Source organism: Sinocyclocheilus rhinocerous, unplaced genomic scaffold, assembly GCF_001515625.1.
Source record: "Sinocyclocheilus rhinocerous isolate Xijiao unplaced genomic scaffold, SAMN03320098_v1.1 scaffold377, whole genome shotgun sequence".
Classification (NCBI taxonomy): Eukaryota; Metazoa; Chordata; class Actinopteri; order Cypriniformes; family Cyprinidae; genus Sinocyclocheilus; species Sinocyclocheilus rhinocerous.
In genome coordinates, this window is record NW_015633195.1 from 349,070 (window position 1) to 372,212 (window position 23,143).

The 23,143-nt window shown below is 37.7% G+C and overlaps 1 protein-coding gene and 1 pseudogene across 5 annotated transcripts in view; one reads left to right on the forward strand and one right to left on the reverse strand.

The window, feature by feature from the left end:
* The window catches only part of LOC107743854 (protein kinase C zeta type-like), a 105,416-nt gene extending 92,463 nt beyond the window's left edge, over nt 1-12,953 (forward strand). For all 5 annotated transcript variants that reach the window (XM_016557291.1, XM_016557294.1, XM_016557293.1 and 2 more), the window contains 2 exons: nt 7,397-7,512; nt 12,248-12,953. In XM_016557291.1, coding sequence (XP_016412777.1) covers nt 7,397-7,512; nt 12,248-12,335 — 204 coding nt within the window. In that variant the 3' untranslated portion in view covers nt 12,336-12,953. The remainder of the gene's footprint in view (nt 1-7,396; nt 7,513-12,247) is intronic.
* Nucleotides 12,954-17,191: 4,238 nt separating this feature from the next.
* The window catches only part of LOC107743881 (fibroin heavy chain-like), an 8,242-nt pseudogene continuing 2,290 nt past the window's right edge, over nt 17,192-23,143 (reverse strand).

Sequence of the window (23,143 nt, forward strand, 5' to 3'; positions counted from 1 at the left end):
GGACTGTGATTTAGACAGTGAGAGACAGAGGGGGTGAAAGAGTGGGAGAGCGAGGCTGATTTTGAGAGTGTGAGGCAGATTGCAAAAGATAGAGTGAGAACGGCTTGAATGAGGAGCGGGAAATGATTTTAGACAGCGAGAGACAAAGTGGGAGAGAGTGAGAAAAGGAGAGAGAGATGAATGAGAAGAGTGAGGTGCACTGAGACGGTGAGAGACGAAGTGATAGAGAGCGAGCTGAATGAGAAAGCAGGGGGTAGACTGAGCAAGTGGGAGAGAGACAGAATGGTACGGCTGGTGTAAAAGCTTCTCTCCGCTCAGACAGATCCTCTTCACACCGTCTGCAGTGTAGGCCCTGGAGGGGAGATGTAGCACAACTCTCACTCTCTGTGACGGCAGTATGTAAAGACAGATTTAGCAGGGGGGGCTGCACAGGAAGTCCACATCTGAGACCAGTCTTAAGACACAAGAGCCTAGTTTTGGACCTGGTACATGTAGATCCTCAAGTGGGGAGAAATTGGTAACAATGTTCTCTCTAATTTTTATTCTGATTTTGAACTTGGAATCACTTTCGGCATCATAAACGGTATAATTTTTTGCCTTTTGGCAAGCCAGTTTGAAAGTGTAGAATTTAAAACTTTAAATAAACAAAGGTTTACATTTTGTAAAAACAGAAACAATTTGATATATTAAAATGTTTTAAAAGAAACGTTATGATACAATGAATGAGAAAGATTTCAGATTATTATACAAAAAATATCATTTGTGATTAAAAATGTTTGAAATTAGAAAAATGTTACATGTTCTCAGATTTTTGGACTTGCAAACACTATTTTGTCAAAAAACACAGCTGCATTGGAATGCTTTTTGTAACCAGATGTTGTAGTTACAACATCTACCAATCTGGCTAACTGGACTTTGCTAACCAACTGAATTGTGAGCACTTGAAAACACTCCACTCAGACATCATAAGTCAAGTTTAGAACTGATCTGGAGTCAGTCTCACTCCTCACAGTGGGAATCAGAGGGTCCTCAGCTCACGTCCACATGCACAGTACAAGCTTGCGCATGTGTCTTAATCAAGTGGAAAAAAGGAAATACTAAAGATGTCATGGGCTATTTGAGATCGCGTGAGAGCATGATTAACATACTTTACGCCTCATAGACTCTGGATCAGTGTGTGGGTAATGGAGCAATTGTGATTATATAAGCAGAGAATTACTGCATCTTCTTTGTGGATCCTCTGTGATTGTTTGTTTACACACTTTTTCTTACACACAGAATTGTCTATACACTATATATATAAATAAAATAAATGTATGCATTTAGCAGACGCTTTTATCCAAAGCGACTTACAGTGCATTCAGGCTATACATTTTTTGCCACACACACACACACACACACACACAGTATTATTAATTTCCTCCACTTTTACTTTTAGACTACCTTACTGTTTTTAAAAACACTAATAGTATTAAAACACTTAAAAAGCTTAAGAAAATCGCCACATAATTTTTTTTTTTTTAAGAATTTACATTATAATTCATAAATTCAATGTAATGCATAAAGTCATAAATTATGGATAAATTCACTTGTAGCATTGCAAAAAAAAAAAAAAAAATATATATATATATATACTGTATATAAACAATTGATTTTTAACATTTTAGAAAATATTTTATAGATTTATACAGTATTTTGTATTAGTATTACAAAGAAATCACAAGTAGCACATTAAGCATACAATTTTGAAGTAGAGAAACTGAAATCGTATTGTCTTGTAAAACATACTGCAGTAATCTTTGTTTTATTTACAACTTTGAAAAAATTACACTGTAGCTAATCCTATTGTTTGTGGATTTCCTGTTTTCTTATCCACAACTGCAGTGAAATCAATGTCTTTTCTAATGTTTATGGAAAGACGCAATTGTAAATCAGAGTCATATTTAGTCTTAAAAGATTAAGTCTTAAAAGCATTTTATTCAAATAAGCTCAATTAAATGAATCATTGTAATTCAAACCTGGTTTTTCTTTTTTAAGTGGAGAATAGAAAGAAACAAGCTTTTCTCTTTTATTCTAGAACACAGTCAGAACAGCCGTGACATGCTGTCATGGGGATCAGACAATGAATGTGTGCATATTTCAGCCAGCTTTGCCACTGCTGTTGTTTGAATGTATTAATAATAATTATCCATTCCTGTGAAAGCAGATATCTGTTAATGTGAGAGAGAAAGCTAGTTTGAACACTGTTTTTCTTTTGCTCTCCACTGGAAACATACTTGGGGGAAAAAATGTTAAAAAGATGTGGTATTTATTAAAGATGTCTTTCACATGACCACAGATGGTCTTAAAGGGATAGTTCACCCAAAAATTAAAATTGTTATTACTCAACCTCATATTGTTCCAAACATGTTTTTTTTTTTTTTTGTCTTCTGCTAACACAAAAGTATGTATGTATGTATGTATTTATTTATGAATGAATGAAATGTATTGTATGGCCAAACTTTATTCAAAATATTTTATTTTGTGTTCTGTAGAAAAAAAGAAACTCAGTACAGATTGCAGATACACAAATATAGATCTGGAAAAACATGAAAGTGACAGAATTGAAATGACAAAATTAAAATGTTTAGGTGAACCATCCCTTTAAGAGACATTGGCCTTGTTATTGTATGACTATTAATATCTGTGTCTGTTGACCTGATCCAGAATCAGGACAGATTAGCATTTACATTACAAATCCAATATGGTCACATGCATTTTTGATCCAAAATGTGTCTGCAATCAGATCACAGTGCATCCTGGGTGCATTTACTGTGATCAATTGCTATCCGATTATGATGCAATCACCAATAACACATAATACCGGGTGTAAAGGGAGTCATAGCATCCCACTGCAATCAGCACCGTGTCATCCTAGTGGATCACCAGTGAGTTTACGATCATTTTGTCACAGAGAGGATGATGCCGGACCCCGACAGAGAGACTGAGAGAACGGTGGGAAGCGAGAACTAGTGAAGGAGCTGTGTGGGAATAATCCACTCCCACATATCAGCGTGAAGAGCCTCTGTGCATCTGGATGGGTGTGCATGTGTAATTGGTTTTCTGCTACAGAGACGAGCGATAGCATGTTCCGCCAGGCAGGTTGCAGCCAACTGCGTCACGCCTGACTCTCTGGAGTCAATGGCCTCAGGAATCATAAACACACACACATGGCGGCTGGGCACCAATTAACATCTTTTTTTCCCCCTTGTATGCCGTCTTTACCTCTCTGTTATGTCTCTCTCCACTTTTGTTTTGCCATTACTCTGCAATCCACACATATGCAAAGGCAGGGCGTTCTGCTCTTGGGAAAGAGTAGGATTATGTACATTACCGTTCAAAAGTTTGGGGTCGGTAAGATTTTCTCTTACGCTTACCAAGGCTGCTGTTATTTGATCAAAAGTGCAGTAAAGACAGTAATAGTGTTAAATATTATTATGATTTAAAATAACCTATCTATTTGAATACATTTAGAAATGTCATTTATTCCTGTGATGGCAAAGTTGAATATTCAGCAGCCATTATGCCATTCTTCAGGGTCACATGATCCTTCAGGAATCATTCTAATATGCTGATTTGGTGCTCAATGAACATTTCTTATTGTTATCGAAAAATGTTGAAAACACTTCTGCTACTTAATAGTTTTGTACTTGTAGTACTTTTGTAAACCATAAAACATTTTTTCGGGATTTTTGATGAAAAGAAAGTTAAAAAGAACAGAAATTTATTTGAAATATAAATATTTTGTAACATTGCAAATGTCTTTACTGTCAGTTTTGATCAGTTTAATGCATCCTTGCTGAATAAAAGTATCCATAATTTTTGGTTTTTGATTTGAACGTAAACTGAACAAATCTCATTCTGAAATACAATAGCAGTAGTTTGTTAGCCCTGAACTAATGTACTTCCTGATCCTGAAACAATGTCTCCGCTTTATTCTCTTGGAATTACGCCCCATTTAATCACTATGGCAACAAGTCACACATGCCTGACAATCCCCTGATATTAACAAGCCCAACAAAAGTGTCAGTCAGCCAGAAAACCACGACTGTGAGAAGAATGGTTGAATGGCCAGAGGAAATTTTATTCATTTTATTGTTCAGAGCTACTCTTTTATGGCTCAGGAGACTCTGAGTTGTTGTTTTTTAAACCATGAGCTTGTCTTGTATGTTTCTCCTAAAATTCATTAGAAGAAGAGATTATGGATGTATAAACTTATAGAATTTGGTCTCAGAAGAATGTAATAAGAAAGGTTTCAATTTGTATCAAAATCTCTCATTTTTTAAAATTCATGTCCTGATTTTTTCTGACACTCTCGAGGAGACACGTGACATTATTGGGGTGAAAATAATGTGAAAATTGGCATTTGCATTTCATGTTAATGCTATGAATGAGAAACACCTAAGATATTAAAGACATCTCATTTTGATGTTTCTCTCTCCAGGTGGTTCAGTACCTCATCATGAAGCTTCTTCAAGAAAGCGATCTCTTCTTGCAAGGATTCCACCTTTCTCTCCAGGTCCAGACGAGCCAGGGAGGCGTTATCAACATCCTGTGGGCGTAACACATATAAAATATTCATCAGATTTATTTGTATAAACCTAGGAGACATTTCTCCTAAAAATGTTGTTTTAAACTTCCACTTGTGTTTCCTATGAATTCTACACAGTCCCCTTTTCTCATTCTTCTATCCCTTTGCACTAAAATAATCACATTATACACTACAGTTCAAAAACTTGGGGTCATTTTTTTATGTTTTTGAGAACAGTCTCTTATCCTCAACAAGGCTGCATTTATTTGGACAAAAATACAGGAATATTGGGAAATATTATTACAATTTAAAATAACAGTTTTCTATTTTAACATATTTTAAAATGTAATTTATCCCAGTGATGGAAAAGTTGAATTTTCAGCAGCCGTTACTCCAGTCTTCAGTGTCACATGATACTTCAAAAAGCATTCTAATATGCCGATTTGCTGCTCAAGAAACGTTTTTGTTTTTTTTATGTTATCATGTTGAATGCGCTGCTTAATATTTTTGTGGAGTCCATGATATATTTATTTCAAGATTCTTTGATTAATAGAAAATTAAAAAGAACAACATTCATTTGAAACAGAAATATTTGTAACAATTTAAATGTCTTTACTGTCAGTTTTGATCAGTTTAATGCATCCTTGCTGAATAAAAGTATAAATTTTTTTCAAAAATAAAATCTCACGGACCCCAAACTTTTTAAGAGTAGTGTAAATACATACAAATTTTTTATTTGGAACAAAGGGGATATTGAGGCCTAGCAGGCTGTTTTGACTTTAACCACACTTAAGCATCCACCTAGCAACGGCCTAGTAACCTTTTTTTTTTTGTCCGTTTTTTTTTTGTGGTTTTACTTGAAAGCGGATGTCACACCATTTATGAAATTTCATAAACATGGGTACGTATGATCTGGTCCATTTATGGAATTTATGTCACATGTTTACTTGTTTACCCAGTATGTTTGTTTGCAATATATTTTTTGCTCATGAACCACTACCTAAAAATTTCCACTAGGAAACTTCCTCAAGAATTCATTTTGTGCCACACAGGAAGTTGCAGTGGCCACCAAGGCTACATTCGGAAATGGTTATGCTTAGAGTCCATTGGGGTGCCATATGGTTAGCTTAGCAGCATGATAACTGTAGAATCTGTTGGAAACAATTGTAATTTTAATCACCTGCATGGACTGCTATTTGTGTTGCTGCCTATGTAGAGTGGCCCAAATCATTCACTTCTGAGGTTTTAGTTTGGGTTGAACACTGACTTAAAAGGTATTTGCCCTAGCTGGGAATTTTTTTATTTATTTTTTTGCCCTAGCTTTTCACAATTTTGGCAACACTATTTCTATTCACTCTTAAAAACAAAGGTTCCAAAAGGGTTCCATGGATGTTTAAAGTTCATCATGGAACCATAGTAAAGTGAAGTAAAGCCAGTAAAGAATCTTTGCTTCTAATGGGGCTTTCACACTAGCAATTTTGGAGTGCACCCAGGTTCGTCTGACATTAGAGTTTGTTTCATTTGGATAATGAGAATGCTGTTTTCTGAAATTGGGTGCACACCCGCGAACTGCACCCGAGTCCGCCTAAAAAGCGTGACTGAATTTAGAGAGAATTTATATCTCATTTCTGCTTGGAAAGCTTGACTCCCGCATTCTTTTGAACCTTCTCATTCCAGTCCTGACAAATAGACACATGTGCTGTTCTGTTCTTAAATTTAAATTTCATTTTATTAGTCTACAGCAAACGTTCATGCTCCCAATGTTATTTAATGGCACTGTCAACACTGCACTCCAACAGCTGACAAAAGAGCTGCAGAGAAATTCAAGGCAATGTAATTTCCTCATCCATTTGACACAAAACTATTATATATAATTAAACTGTATATATAAAATGATTTCATTTTGTGTCATATTTTTTTTCTGAAAATTTTGTTTTGAAAAATAGCTATTTGTTATGTTCGTATATTCATTATGAAGAAAAGCCTATTTGTTATGAAGTTGATTTAAATATTCTTCCAAACAAATTTTAAGAAAAATTTAAAAGTTAAGAATATTTTGAATTAGCCTGTAACCTATAGATAAGCCTAGTCTTATAGGGTAATTCAACATTTTTTTTCTTAAATTTTATTAGACTGCAGATCTAAATAAAATAATTCTTGATAATCTCTTTAAAATAGGAGAAATCACTGATATAATTTAGGCTATTTTACTTTCTTCGACTGCAGAAAAAAAACAAATAAATAGTCTAAAGCCATTTAACTTGCAATGTTAACTTATGAAATAAAAGAAAGACAAGAAACAAATCACAACAAGATGTATCAAGAAACAAAATTACAAAATGAATGCTGAATAATGTTTGACAGTAAACGCATCTCCACTGCATAGTCACATATGCAATCGCCGGCGTCAGTCGCAAATGTTGAACATGTTTAAAAAAATCTTTGTGAAAATGACTGCCAATGACTGGTTCTCGAATTCTAAGATTATAATCTTTATTTAGACACCACACACTATGCAAGTTTTTCTACCGACTGCAAACAGCGACTGAGCCCAACTGGAACAGACCTGGTCCAACTGAACACGATCAGTCGTCAAGACCAAATTGCATTCATAATCAGCCAGACAGACAGTCGTGTAGTGTGTTCTCAGCTTAAAACTGTTGTTGAACTCTGCAATGTAGCCAGCAAGGTTTTGGGAAAAAAAAGCTTAAAAAGAACATAGTTAATCAAGTTATCAAAATAGGCTTTTCTGATCAGGGGTCTTGATATTGTAATGTTGGAGTGGATTTAGTTCTAATCAATCATTTTCTCACTTTTCTCCTCTAGCTGGAACAGAAGCAGGTGACGCCACCGTTCAAACCTCAGATCACAGACGACTACGGTTTAGACAACTTTGACACGCAGTTCACCAACGAACCCGTGCAGCTAACACCAGACGACGAGTAAGTATTGAAAAATGTTATGCTTGGCCGAAGGGCATTTCATTACCACCTTCATTACCTCTGACAGAAGAATCACTCCACCTGTTTTCCAATGACCTGTCCAGTTGCTAAAAACTGCTAATACGACCGGACCTCGTGTTTGGTCAAATGTGTCCAGATTTGAAATATGAAAAGACAAACTGGCATCTCCTTACACACCGTGACATCTTCCAAATGTTTAAATGAAAATTAAAGTCAGTCGTCACTTCTGCGGAATCCATCTTGAGAGCGATTATGTAATAATTTAACAACTTCAAAGTTACATGACTGCACCAGCAGAAGATTTAGCCGTTTAATGACGGGGGTTTCCACTCAGTTTGATTCTGCTGGTTAGGATGGTGAGGTTTATATGTCTAAGATTCCCCTTCAGAAGAGAGAGTGAGATGAAGTGAAATGGTTTACCCATCTGGAGGCTATCGTCAAGAGGTGATGTCGTCATATGGAAACATCCCCTCTGGAGTTTCTGATTGCTTTACAGTATGAGGTGCACAGAAAAGGGCCACATTGAAAGGGAGGACAAAGAATAGCTCTTAAACGGCAAAAACCTGATGCCGAGAGGCATTAAAAACCAGAGATTCATGTGGAAACTGGCTTTAATCAGTATGAAGTGAGTTTCTAGGTGGGCTTTTATGCTTTCAAGTCTTTTCTTCAGTCGCTCATTCATAAACTCGGTCCTTTTGAATACTGCGGTGATTAAAACAAGTGCTAAAATAAGAGAAAGGCTAGTCAACTCAATGCAAAAAATGTGCATTTATTCAATGGTGGAGGATTGTAGGTTGCCTCATGGCATGTCTGAGTACATTTGAGTCAGTTGTTGAGGCCTCACCCCATTATTCTCAAGAGATTCTTCAGACATTCCTGTCGTTCTGCATGGAGGACAATCACGCCGGGCTTTGAGACGTATTGTTCTGTAGAGGTGTATTTCTCTCGAGAGGGACTCCAGTCTTCACAGCGACTTTTATATCTGGCTGAATTTGTTATTCTGATTTAATCCATAGAGACAGGCAGTCCTTAAGCTTCTAAAAGGGATTCCTGATTTCAATGTACATTGAATGGAGCTCCAATGTGCATTTATTCAATGGTGGAGGATTGTAGGTTGCCTCATGGCATGTCTGAGTACATTTGAGTCAGTTGTTGAGGCCTCACCCCATTATTCTCAAGAGATTCTTCAGACATTCCTGTCGTTCTGCGTGGAGGACAATCACGCCGGGCTTTGAGACGTATTGTTCTGTAGAGGTGTATTTCTCTCGAGAGGGACTCCAGTCTTCACAACGACTTTTATATCTGGCTGAATTTGTTATTCTGATTTAATCCATAGAGACAGGCAGTCCTTAAGCTTCTAAAAGGGATTCCTGATTTCAATGTACATTGAATGGAGCTCCAAAAATGCAGCCCTGAAAGAGGGCGGCATCTTTGATTAACAATGTGATTTGGTACCATGACTGAAATGCATCCTGTTATCGGCAAAATCTGAGGGCTGTGCATTTAAAACGTACCATGATTAGTAGGGTTATGCAAAAGTTAGAAGAATTAGATCCCTTTCAATTCGTGAGTGTGAGTTGAATTGCCCACAACACGGGAAGTTCAATCAGAATTGGAAAGACAGATTGGATTGGAGATCCATCCATCCATCATTCTATCATTCCATCTATCCATCCAGCCATCCATCCATCCATCGTTCTGTCATTCCATCTATCCGTCCATCCATCCATCGTTCTATTGTTCCATCTATCCATCCATCATTTTATCATTCCATCAATTTATCTATCCATCCATCCATCCATTAATCTATCCATCCGTTCCATTCATCCATCTGAATTTCAATTCATTTTAATGCCATTTTACAGTATCCGAATCAGGCATTCAGTTCCGAATGAGGTCATCCAGTATCTTGAAGTGATCTGATATTTTAACTGCTGAAAATGTAGCTTTGCCATCTCAGGAATAAATTACATTTGAAAATACATTCAAATAAAAAGGTTACGTTAAATTGTAGTACTATATTCTATTTTTAATAAATCTTACCGACCCCAAAATTTTCCTAGTGGGCATTTTTAATGGCCCCTAATAAGTGTTTTATCTACACATACCTTTCATTTAAAGTCATTTACTTTCATAAAGCCAAATGTTCGCATTACTTGTCACAATAATCGTATGTTTTTAAACCGATTGTGTGAAAGGAAATGTTAGTAGTGTTAGACATGTTATGGAGTTCGAAAAGTTTTGAAAATGAAAAAATAGTACCAAAGCTTGCTTGCTTGCTTTCTTTCAAACAAGTTCCACCTTGAAATTATTTTCTAAAGAAACATTTGTGCAGTAAAGAGGCTTGTTTATTTTGGTCAGTGCCCAGAATGTCTGTCTTTCTGTGTTTCTTCCTCTGTGGCATCACACATTTCCCCCCTGCACTCCCTTTGAAACCTGAGCCTGATATTACGGCATAGAGGTGTCGTTCATGTTATTTTAGGTTTCACTCTTGCTGGGGGCATTTCGACCCCACACACACCCACATACAGTCAAGTGGCCCTCTGGGGACTTTATTCAATCAGACACAGAACACACAATTTGGCACTGATCCCGGATCTGGTGAAATATCAGTTCTTACAGTGCTTGTTATAGAGGAGAATTGTCCTCCACGGACCGTGTTTGACAGTATGTGATAAACGAGTTTTGAATCGGTTCAGCATTACGCCATAGAAGAGGTGCAGCATTATAGCAGTGCGCTATCCTCAACAGGCTGATAAAATAGATCAATGGATTCCTGAGGTTCTGAAGAGCAAGAGGTCTGATTTCAGCAAGAATTTTACTATCGCTTTAGACATGTAAAGGATCATTGCCAGTGTAAAAAAAATAGCCAAGAGAAGAAAGACGCCACTGAATTTCTCAATTGTACTCTATAGTGAAATTCTGTCTGCCCACTGCTGTAGTTAGAGCCCCCTTTGTTATTATCCAGCCCCTTGACGCAGATGAGGAAAGGTTGTTGTTGTTTCTGGTGGGCCCTCTGCATTTACAGATTTGCTCATAAGTTTACATATTCCCTTGCAGAATCAAAAAAATATAATAATTCAGCTTCCTTGAAGTAACATACCAGATATTTTCATACATTTATTGTTCAAAAGTTTGGAGACAGTAAGATTTGTTTAATGTTTTTGTTCACCAACGCTGCATGTATTTAATAAAAAAATACAGTAAATCAGTAATATTGTGAAATATTATTACAGTTTAAAATAACTGTTTTCTATTTTAATACATTTTAGCCATTACTTCAGTCTTCATTGTCACATGATCCTTCAGAAATCATTCTGATATGCTGATTTAGTGCTCAAGAAACATTTCTTATTATCAATGTTGAGAACAGTCGTGCTGCTTAATATTTTTGTGGAAACCGTGATGCCTTTTTTTCAGGATTCTTTTATTCTATTTTGAAACGGAAATATGTTGTAACATTATAAATATCTTTACTGTCACTTTAAAATCTCTCTGGGACTGACCCCAAACTTTCAAATGTTATCATATATTTCCCAAGAAAATACATAATGTGCATTTTTCGTTTTGTGGGAAAATGTCGACCAAGTACTAAATAAAAAGAAATGTTAAAAATCACAGCTGTATTTAATCACACTGGAAATAGGTCAAATTGAGCACATATTCAAGATGCTCTCCTTGAAACTTTGTATTGTTAGCTGTTCTTGTGTTCCCTTTCACTCAGTCACGTTCGACGTTACGTCAGTCGTGACTGACGAATTGGGATCTCGCCCGAGAGCCCAATCACCTTCGAGTGTAAACTAAACAAGTCAATGACAGTTGGCGTGCGTGTTTTGCCACGCGCACCCCGCCCCGCAGCGCGGGTATAAAAGGAGAGCGCGTGCAAACGCACATCAGCTTTTCGCTTCGGAGCCGAGCCTTCTACAAGACGAATCTCCGCGAGTGTTTTGAAAAACAGCTGGCGTTGGTGTTACGGCGTATCAGCGGGGGTTGCCATCCAGGCTGCTGAAACCTCGGCGAGCTGCAGCCATGTAACAGAATATTGGCTCTGTGCATTAGGTCTTAAAGTGACAGCAGCCTAATAATACCGCTACTGTCTGTCATTAATGTTAATTAAAGAACAAAAGATAAAGAAATATCGTCTAGGTTACTTGTGTAACCCTCGTTCCCTGAAGGAGGGAACGGAGACGTTACGTTCCGTCGCCACAGTTGCTGTACCACCGCTGTATGGCCGGGGCACGTAGTCTCGGCTCCTCAGCGAAAAACTGATGTGCGTTTGCACGCGCTCTCCTTTTATACCCGCGCTGCGGGGCGGGGTGCGCGTGGCGAAACACGCACGCCAACTGTCATTGGCTTGTTTAGTTTACACTCGAAGGTGATTGGGCTCTCGGGCGAGATCCCAATTCGTCAGTCACGACTGACGTAACGTCTCCGTTCCCTCCTTCAGGGAACGAGGGTTACACAAGTAACCGAGACGTTATTGCCTCCTTAGGTTAAATGTCTATATTCCTCATTTAGATAAAAGTGTCAGCTAAATTAATAAATATACATGTAAAAGATGGGATGCCACCAGCAATGCTTATTAGCACCTAACGGAAAATCAGTTCATCAAACTACCTTCTCTTTTCCCTTAATTTGTGCTTTAAGCCACAGTGCGGGACATGTACAGTTGAATTGTAGCTCTTCCATTAATAATGTTGTTTTTTCTCCTCAGGGATGTGATCAAGAGAATAGACCAGTCTGAGTTTGAGGGATTCGAGTACATTAATCCTCTGCTGCTCTCCACTGAAGAAACCGTATGAGGGAAGAACAATACTGCTGATGTTTCTCTGCCTGCGGCTCCACAAGACTACTACAGCTGAGTTTAGCTCAGACTATGTGTTCACAGAGAAGAACTTCTCCTTAAAACTGTGTTAAAGACAAAAAGCAACACTACGACTTCACGTTTCGGACCGTCCTTGAGTTATTTTGGGGTTACACTGGAAGAAGAAACGACTGGAGAAACTTCAGAAAACAAACTCACAACTATTCCCCAAATTTCAGCTGTTGATTGTCTTCCTGCTTCCCAGCATCCTCTTTAATTTTCACGCCCATGTGTCTGCGTGCACTGTTAACTGGGACTCAAGTTAGTTCCTTCAATGTGTGCCTGCGTCCATCAGAGACTACATTTCCCATCAACCCTTGCTAAATATGACAGTTCTAACTTAATGTGCACTTTTATTTTGTTAGATTTTTTATTTTTTTTTATTCTCTATAATCTTGTATGAGGCTCGTCCTCAAGCGAAACAAGAATGTATAATGTTTAAAGGTCAAAAAAATGTTTGTTGTATTATAGTGTAGGTAGCCAATTGAAGAATTTATGATGCCTTCTATGATGCAAAGTGGCACATTTTAATTCATGATCATGATGGATTCATCCACAGTGGGTACTTTTTGATTCTCTTTAATCTTGTATGAGGCTCGTCCTCAAGCGAAACAAGAATGTATAATGTTTAAAGGTCAAAAAAATGTTTGTTGTATTATAGTGTAGGTAGCCAATTGAAGAATTTATGATGCCTTCTATGATGCAAAGTGGCACATTTTAATTCATGATCATGATGGATTCATCCACAGTGGGTAGCTGTGCTTCAAGCCACAAGCTTTTAACCTCCCATGTTGGTTTTACAGAGTAAATGGGAGATAAAATGTGTTTTTTGAAGAAGTGCCTCAAAGATCCAAAATTCACCATGCTCCAAACTGCTCTGAACTCCACGTTAGATTGGAGTTGGTTTTCCAATGCACCATCCAATGAGAAAGTGGGCTGCAGGTGTTATTATTATATTTTTTTCTACATAACATAAACACACTGATCCAAATGTTGAAAACAAAACATGAAGATTAGACACTGAATGATCACAAAGCCCAAATACATCTGACCAGCAGTAATATTACCAACCTCGGCTCATTAGAAAAAAACGTTCCTCTATCCATATTTTTGCAAAACTCCAAAAATGTATATACATGTTACTGCAGTTTCCTGCTGAAATGAACACTACTGGCAGAAAAATGCGAAGAACATTTACTTCTTTTTACACAAATTATTACGGGGCATGATTTGTAATACATTTTGATATTTGCATCGCATGACCAACCCCATATATATGGATTTTCCCAGATAGTAAACATGCTCGGTAGCTCACCCGGTACAGCGCTGCACTTGCGATGCTAAGCACTCGGGCATGAGTGCCACAAAACCCAAGTTAGGATAAAAGACCTCAAAGACTTGTAGAAGCAACTTACTGGACATTTCACACTGAAAGGGTCTTAAAACATTCAAAAAAACAATGCATAAATGTCACCACAGGCACGTTTTTTTCCCCTAATGAGTCTGGGTTTAATATTACAGTAGAGTTTTTTATTACAGAGAGGGTTTTGTGTTGTACTCATGTGATCTGTCAATAACGTGCTGTTGAGATGTTGTGGAGCGTGAGAGAACACAAACAAGGGGTTTGTACATCATGTCGCTGGTGTTATGTGGTGGCAAAATTGTGCAAGTGATGTGACTGAATCTCAGATGACCTAAACACATGGTGGAACTGTCTTTGTAGTCGCAATCAAATGCTCAAATTCAACCCATTGCAACACTCAATATCAAACACAGTAAGGACAGAATGCTAATCTTTTATCATTCGGTGACAGGCTGTGTTTGGAATGGAGTTCTAGCGTACTACAGTAGTAGTATATACTGTACTCTGTCTACTATTTTTATTAATAGTAGGTGAAATAATAAATATTCCACGATAAACACTTTTCAGACATTAGTAAGCTGCACTGTCACGTTACCTTGTGATGTTGCATATAAGCAACTAATAATGACTTGTATTTTAAAATCAATTTTGTGTACAAATGCTGTGATTGTTCACAGTTAGGCAAACAAATGAGCCAAAAAAGAGATGGAAATGGAAGGTCAAGTTGTGTGTATTGCATTATGGGATATGTAATTCTGCACTGTGTGTGTCTTGGCAAATGTAGTAGGTCATCTGGGTATCCCATGCATACTGTGCACAGTATATACATACTGCAGAGATCGTGAGAGTAGCATGTTAGTATGCTATTCCAAACATAGCCGTACACTCAACTAAACCATCATGTCTATTTAAATTCCAGGCCACACAAAAAAGCTCTTAAAAATTTACTTCAAAATCCGTAATTTCCCTTTAAAGAATAAAAACAGCCAATCACAGGCTAGCTTGACTGATTAATCCCTCACAGTGATAAGGTATTGTGTTATTAAGCAACTAGATATGTTTTCTATCATCCATTGCATTTAATCTCCCAAATTTTTTTTTATTTTTTATTCCCCTCTCTTCCTGGAGAGTGAAGACGACACTCTTAGATGTGAACGCTTTGATGAAATCAGACCTGTATGAAGAATTGCTGCCATGTTAACAGGATTAATTAGCTGCTTTTGTGTCAGACAGTAGCGAGATTAGCAGACGGGCTAAGAACAAAGAATGGCCCGGGAGATAACAAGTGAGACAAACGTAACGATAACGAGGCAGAGAGCAAAGCCAGATCTCCCCACCGTGTTTTCAGCTCTCTAATGAAAAGCTGGTGCGAAAACAGGCACAACATTTTAATGAACTCCACTATTTATGAATGACATATGGATTGTTTGTAATGGGAACTTTAGTTGAATGCAAACTGCCAACAAGTGGCATTCCAGTAAAGTTTGGCAAGGCCATTGCTCGTGCAAATTTTCAGCTTTTTAACATAGTCTACATGACATTATTTAGCTCAAAATTTGCTTCATTTTCATTCCTGTAAACCAATTATTCTTTTTACAAACTGTCAGAAAAACAGGTACTATGGTATATTACAAAGGACCAAGTAATAAATCATCTTCATCCGACCAACAATTAATTTTCCACCAGCTTGAGCTAATGTACAGAATCCACATGAAATGGTGTCAGATTTATTATTGTCCTTTGTTGGGGTTTTATTCATGTTTATATTTTAACTGGAATAAGTTTGGCATAATTGTAAATATCTGTAATTTAACCCTTAAAATTTTCATGCACAAAAAAAGTAAATAAATCTGTTTCGGCATCATTATAAGAGATAACTAAATCCAGTGTCCCAACTGCTAGTATCAAACTTAGAGCCCAAGACTGCGATAAAATACAAGTTCCTGTCCCATTTTAAGCAAGAAATTTCCATTATTTATCAACTAGCCAAATACAAAATCTGTCGCAAGCTGTCTTCTGCTTTTTTTTTCTCTCTCGTTTTTTTCCTTATGTTGAGTCCAAAGCAAATGACGCTCTTATCAATGTGCTACAGGGGAATACTTTTATATTTGAAGTGTTTGTTTTATAAATTATTGTAAATGAAAGCTCTAGTAGAGTTCCTGTGGGCTGAAGGTGGGAGAGAGAGATGTGAACATGTCTTTGGTTTTACGAAGTTAAGTCTTAAGCATCTTAGAAAATAACTGTAAATCAGTAAATGTTCATTGTAATGACTTCACATTTCCTGTCTCATGATTTCTGGGTGTGGAAAAAAGAAAAGAAAAACACTGGTCTGTGAGAGAGCATGTCCAACACTGTCTTTATTGCACAATGCATATTTATCAATCATATTTAATAAGAAATACTTAAAGGAATAGTTCATCCAAAAATGAAAATTTGCTGAAACTGTACTTAACTTCAGGCCATCTAAGATGTAGATGAGTTTGTTTCTTCATCTCAACAGGTTTGGAGAAATTTAGCATTACATCACTTGCTCACCAGTGGAGTGAATGGGTGCCATCAGGATGAGAGTCCAAACAGCTGATAAAAACATCATAATAATCCACATGTGAGTAATCCATAAATTGTGTGTTTGTAATATTTTGCTACTGGCTAAAATATGAGTCCTCTATGAATAATTTTGCTTACTTTAGTCTAAAAGTCATCTCGTCTGAATCAGGAGAGAAATATGCACAGATCAAACACTGTTTACAAGTTAAAAAAAAAGAAAAAGTCCAAAGCAGTTCTAAATAAATATGTCAGTGGGGTTTTGATGTGAGAGGACAACAGGGGATGGACTTTTTCACCGGAGGAAGTGTTATTATGTATGGAAGTCCTAAGAGGCCATGGATTATTTTTTTTTTTTCTTTCTTGTTTTGTCGTGATAACGACTTAATTATCTTGTGATCTCGACATAACAAATTATTTTCTCGTGATCACGACATAACAAAAGTTGTTTTCTCGTGATCACGACTTAATATTCCAGTCCATCAGTTAATGTCTTGAGAAGCCAAAAGATGCATGTGTGGAAGAAACAAATCCATCATTAAGATTTTTTACTTAAAACCGTTGCTTCTGGATAAAATACTTAATTATGGGTTATGGACTGGTATTTTGGCCAGAAGCGATGGTTTAAAGTTAAAACACTGTAATGATGGTTTTGTTCCTTACAAAAACGCAGCTCTTCACTTTACAAGATATTAATTGATGGACTGTAGTTGTGTGGATTACATGTGGATTATTGTGATGTTTTTATCAGCTGTTTGGACTCTCATTCTGACGGCACCCATTCACTGCAGAGGATCCATTGCTGAGCAAGAGATGTAATGCGAAATTTCTCCAAATCTGTTCCGATGAAGAAAAAAACTTATCTACATCTTGGATGGCCTGAGGGTGAGTAAAATTTCAGCAAATCTTCCTTTTTGGGTAAACTATTCCTTTAACAGGCTTTCTGGCTACAGTAATCAAAAATGCTAAAGTAATACTTTGCAAGCACATGCAACGTAACACAGGTACCTAAAATAATATAACAGAATTTCCTTATCATCACCAAATAATATCTTCATGAATCTCTGATAAACATTGCGCAAGATGACCATCGCAATCCATTTGGGTGAACCTGAAAAAAAAAAAAAAAAACGAACACATTCATGATTTTAACAATAGCGAACAGCACAAAAACACACACATAATCCAACACACAATAACTGAAGATAAATCAGTGCTGTAAACCCAAACACAAGGGTGCTACAGCAAGACCATTTCTCTCTTGCACAATGAGTAGTTTTGGAAACAAAACAAGATTTTTGAGTCATGATAATTGATCCCTTACTGTCTCTCAAAAAACAATTTGGGAATAATGGATGTTGATGTAAGTTTTGGACTGTAGAGAAGCTGTTTACAATGTTGCTGATCCCCTGATATCACTCAAAAAGAAACACTTCAATAATTTATGCTTCTCCAATTAGATTGTCTCTTGGTATCCAACAATTCTTACCATGTATTGGCTAAAAACATCACGTTAGAATTCATGCACTTTTTTTTCACTCAGTGCTAATGAATAGTTGATTGCTTTTTTATAGTATTTTGTAGAAGCAGATACAGCAGAAATGAATAACTCCATTTATAGTAATTTACTTATGTGTGCAGACAAAAATAAACCACTGAGGAATAGTTTGTTGTAGTAAGCTGTCGGCTAACAAGCACACACATTCCTGTGACCATTTACAGTACGATTCCAAACGACAGATATATGCGTGCCAACCCACCCTGATCCCCTCCATCAAGATTTCCATCTCCTCATCACCAGTCTTGCCCTTGACTCATATCGACGCCCTCGGAAACTCGCTCTCTATATCTGCCCCTTTCTCTATCTGTCCTACCCTAGACAAGAGTGTTCATTGTGTCTCTCTCACGGGGCCGCCTGTGTTCTGCTGTGCTCTGCAGTCTGGCCAATGTACACACGGCGGGCAGAGAGCGGGCAGCGGCGCACGCCAGCCCTGCACTCACAACAAAGTGCTGCCTTGTTCTGCAAGGTTCAGTGCTGCCCACCACGCCGAAGGAGTGCTGCTCTCAGACCTCGCAAGAATCTGGTGACTTTTTGACCCGTTCTAATGAATAACTGTCTTTCTTAGTGTTTCTCTTCCTACTCTCTTTAAGTACACTCACAGTCTGCCGTGTTTCAACATAGTGTTTCCTCTTTCTGAGAAGTGCTCCAAAGTTCACGGGCAGAAAAGTTCATAAACAGCCTTTTTGGAGAGTTGGCATTGGTTAAAGATGACAGCAAGGTCAAAATGACACCTATAAAAGCCTGTAAAGCACTGGTATATGAATATACAGGATATATAACGATTCCATTGACTTTTATAATACAACATCAAGATTCTCAATTAAAAAGTATATGAATCTACAAGGAAAATTCAAAAACACTTTACAATCAAGTTCAATTTGTTTTCATAAGTATTAAGTATGCATTCACTGTCATGAACTGACAATATATATACAGTATCTCACAGAAGTGAGTACACCCCTCACATTTTTGTAAATATTTTATTATATCTTTTCATGTACAGCAATTATTAATATAGGTCCATGTTAATTTCTGCATATACTAATACATTTGAACAATTCAGGTTGTATAAATTAACACATTAAAATGAAAATTAAAAGTTGTATTTTTTTAACATTAATGCAATTTGAACTAACAAACAATGAACATTTGTTTTTGTATTAACCTACAATTTATACAAAGACTATTAAATGTTGCTCACTGTTATTTCATGTTAGTTAATACATTAACCAATGTTAACAAATAAGACCTTATTGTGTTACCAAATTAACATTAGTTAATGTATTATGAATAAACATGATTTAACAATGAACATTAAACATTTATAAATTCAATTTGTAAATTTATAAAATAACATTATACTAGATTATACTGTAAATGGAGATTATCTGCAGAGTGTGAACAATGATTTTTTTGTACATTATATTCAGATAAATATTTATATAAATAAATTAAAAGTACAAATATTCCATGTAGTCTCTCAATTAATAAGAACTAAACAGCATGTGTTATGCATGTCACATTGCAAGACGTCAACTTTGCCCGATTTGGATCTAAAGTATTTCCACTTAAACTGCCCAAATAACAAAACTCATAATTCACAAAAAATGCAGATTAATTTGTAAATAACTTATGCACATCTAAAGACTAGTTTGTCAAAGTATCAGGGAATTTCCATCAGAAAAAAATCACTGTACTACCTCATTATTGTTAAAAGTCCCAGAATTCAATGTTATGTCGTGTAATTCTTTGCATACTTCAGTACAACAAAAATAACAGCTGCTAAACGTTGCTATGTTCATCAATCAAAATAAAGAATGAAGTGTTCATAAAGCAACAAATAAATATAAATCCCATCTGAACTGGATCCTCCGCTCTACATCTGCAGGGATGACATCACATCCAGGAGTGAGTTACATAACCGTGGCTGTGATATCCATCTCGCAGCGCTCCACCAGCACCCAAGGTGCAAACACTCAAATCCATTTCATTTAGGGAAAATAAAATGTCTTTCTCCAGCAAATTACTAATTTGATTTTGGCCATTTGAAAGAAGTGATGGAATGCATGATTCTGTCCACCAACACTTCATCTCACAGCTTAGTGAAACTGTTTTGCCAAGGGGTTCATGAGAGTGAGCGCATGTATGTTCTGGCTTCACCTAAAGAGCCAGCTAAACATCTCGAGTGCCAAAGCTGATCTCAGTCTTCTAGTCTCTAGTGTTCCAGAACATGCATCTACTCTACAATGAGAGCAAATCTCATCCCTTGCATCCTCATTAGAGTTGCTGTTCTGCAAAACACCTGAATTCTGAGAGTTTTTAATGGGCCATCTGAGAACTCTAGCGAAGATGAACAATGAACTTCAGGTTTTGCATTCTGAAATACAAGTGTCAGTTTATTCACATGGATTTCCAATAAGATTATTTGCTAAAACTTCTCTGGCCATTCAGCTGCCAAAAGCAATGCCAAATTGGGGAATGCTGGGATGTGTTGGGGTAGGATTTATGCACTGGATATTTTGTGGCAGTCATCCAGTGGGACATTTTGGGTTGCTGAGGCAAATTACATGCAATTGTCATCTTTGGTTCTGCATTGTGAAATTAATCAACTTTGTGGAATTTTTGAAAGTTCACTCACCCTGCAGGAAATGGCATCAGACACATCGGGCAGCACTCCAGTCCTGATCCAGATGCTGCTCCAGATCCTTCTGCTACTGATTTTGTTCCCAATCCTGATCTAGATGTTGCTCCAGATACTTCTGCTGCTGATTTTGTTCCCAGTCCTGATCCAGATGCTGCTCTAGATCCTTCTGCTTCTGATTTTGTTCCTAGTCCTGATTCAGATGCTGCTCTAGATCCTTCTGCTTCTGATTTTATTCCCAGTCCTGATCCAGATGTTGCTCCAGATCCTTCTGCTACTGGTTTTGTTCCCAGTCTTGATCCAGATGCTGCTCTAGATCCTTCTGCTTCTGATTTTCTTCCCAGTCCTGATCCAGATGTTGCTCCAGATCCTTCTGCTCTTGATTTTGTTCCCAGTCCTGATCCAGATGCTGCTCTAGATCCTTCTGCTTGTGGAATTTTTGAAAGTTCACTCACCCTGCAGGAAATGGCATCAGACACATCGGGCAGCACTCCAGTCCTGATCCAGATGCTGCTCCAGATCCTTCTGCTACTGATTTTGTTCCAAATCCTGATCTAGATGTTGCTCCAGATACTTCTGCTGCTGATTTTGTTCCCAGTCCTGGTCCAGATGCTGCTCTAGATCCTTCTGCTTCTGATTTTGTTCCTAGTCCTGATTCAGATGCTGCTCTAGATCCTTCTGCTTCTGATTTTATTCCCAGTCCTGATCCAGATGTTGCTCCAGATCCTTCTGCTACTGGTTTTGTTCCCAGTCTTGATCCAGATGCTGCTCTAGATCCTTCTGCTCCTGATTTTGGTCCCAGTCTTGATCCAGATGCTGCTCTAGATCCTTCTGCTTCTGATTTTCTTCCCAGTCCTGATCCAGATGTTGCTCCAGATCCTTCTGCTCCTGTTTTTCTCCCCAGTCCTGATCCAGATGTTGCTCCAGATCCTTCTGCTCCTGATTTTGTTCCCAGTCTTGATCCAGATGCTGCTCTAGATCCTCCTGTTTCTGATTTTCTTCCCAGTCCTGATCCAGATGTTGCTCCAGATCCTTCTGCTCCTGATTTTGTTCCCAGTCCTGATCCAGATGTTGCTCCAGATCCTTCTGCTCTTGATTTTGTTCCCAGTCCTGATCCAGATGCTGCTCTAGATCCTTCTGCTCCTGATTTTGTTCCCAGTCTTGATCCAGATGCTGCTCTAGATCCTTCTGCTTCTGATTTTCTTCCCAGTCCTGATCCAGATGTTGCTCCAGATCCATCTGCTACAGATTTTATTCTGAAGTTCGATCCAGATCCTTCTGACCCTGATTTTGTTCCCTGCCCCAATCCAGATCCACTTGCTCCTTGTTTTGTCCCCAGCCCTGATTCAAATTCTCCTATCCCTGATTTTGCTCTCTGCTCTGATCCAGATCCACCTGCTCCTTGTTTTGTCCCCAGGCCTGATGCTTCAGATATTGTTCTTAGCCATGGTCCAGATCCTCCTGCAACTGTTTTTACTCCCTTCCCTGTTCCAGATTCTGCATCCAATCCCACTCCAGATTTTGCTCCCAGCTACAATCCAGATCCTCTCACTCCTGATTTTGCTCGCTGACCTGCTCCAGATTTTGTTCTCTGCCCTGATCCATATCCACCTGCTCCTTGTTTTATTCCCATGCCTGATACTGATCCTTCTGCTTCAGATATTGTTCTTAACCATGATCCAGATCCTCTTGCACCTGTTTTTGCCAGCTTCTCTGCTCCAGATTCCACATCCAATGCTCCAGATCTTCCTGTAACTTTTTCTGAGGCTTTCCCCACTTGGTCCAATTTGTCACTCTGTTCATCTGACAATTCACGACCCTCAACGCAATTGACTTTGTCTTCTAGGTGGTGCTGCTGAGCAGTTTGTGCGTCACATACTGACACACTCTCCTGATCAGATGAAAATGCATGATTCTCTTGATTACTGATGGCTGGTGGGACAGATTTCTCTGTGTTCTCTGCTGTTGGAGGTTGTGAAGGGGCACTGAAGTCATTCACTGGTGGTGGGATAGTGAGGAAAGATGGAGCGGGCAAATCTGGAGGGGGATTAACATCATATGCACTGCACCACCTCCAATCACTTTCATTTTTTACACAAGTTTTCTAAGGAAATAGAGAGGAAATCACACTGTATTACAGAAATGAGTACACTTGTGAATTAAACCCTTCCATTAGCAACATAATTTTCACATTTTTACACAAAAGGTGCTGTTTGGATACCAGCTTTGTTAGTGGTTTTGAAGAACAGCCAAATAAAAGTATAAAGTCATGATAGCAAACACACCTAAACCCAAAGTGACATTTGACAGAGAGCCAATGAAAAACAACTGATGACAATTTAAAAAAATGCTAATTATATTATTTTTCTAAAATGTATATATATATATATATATTAGTGCTGTGTTCAAAATATCGATACGACGATGTATCGTCACAGAGATTTGACGATACGAGTATCGATATTGTGGCACGTGTGCAGCAGTGGACCATGCTTAATTTGTTTAAAATTTTACAACGTTTAAAATTGAGTAGAAAAGTGCGAGGTTTCTAAAAAAAGAATGAATAGAGCATATAGGCTACAACAAGGTTTAATCTGGCCGCAGAGGAACACAACTGGGTTGCCTGATATAAAGAGA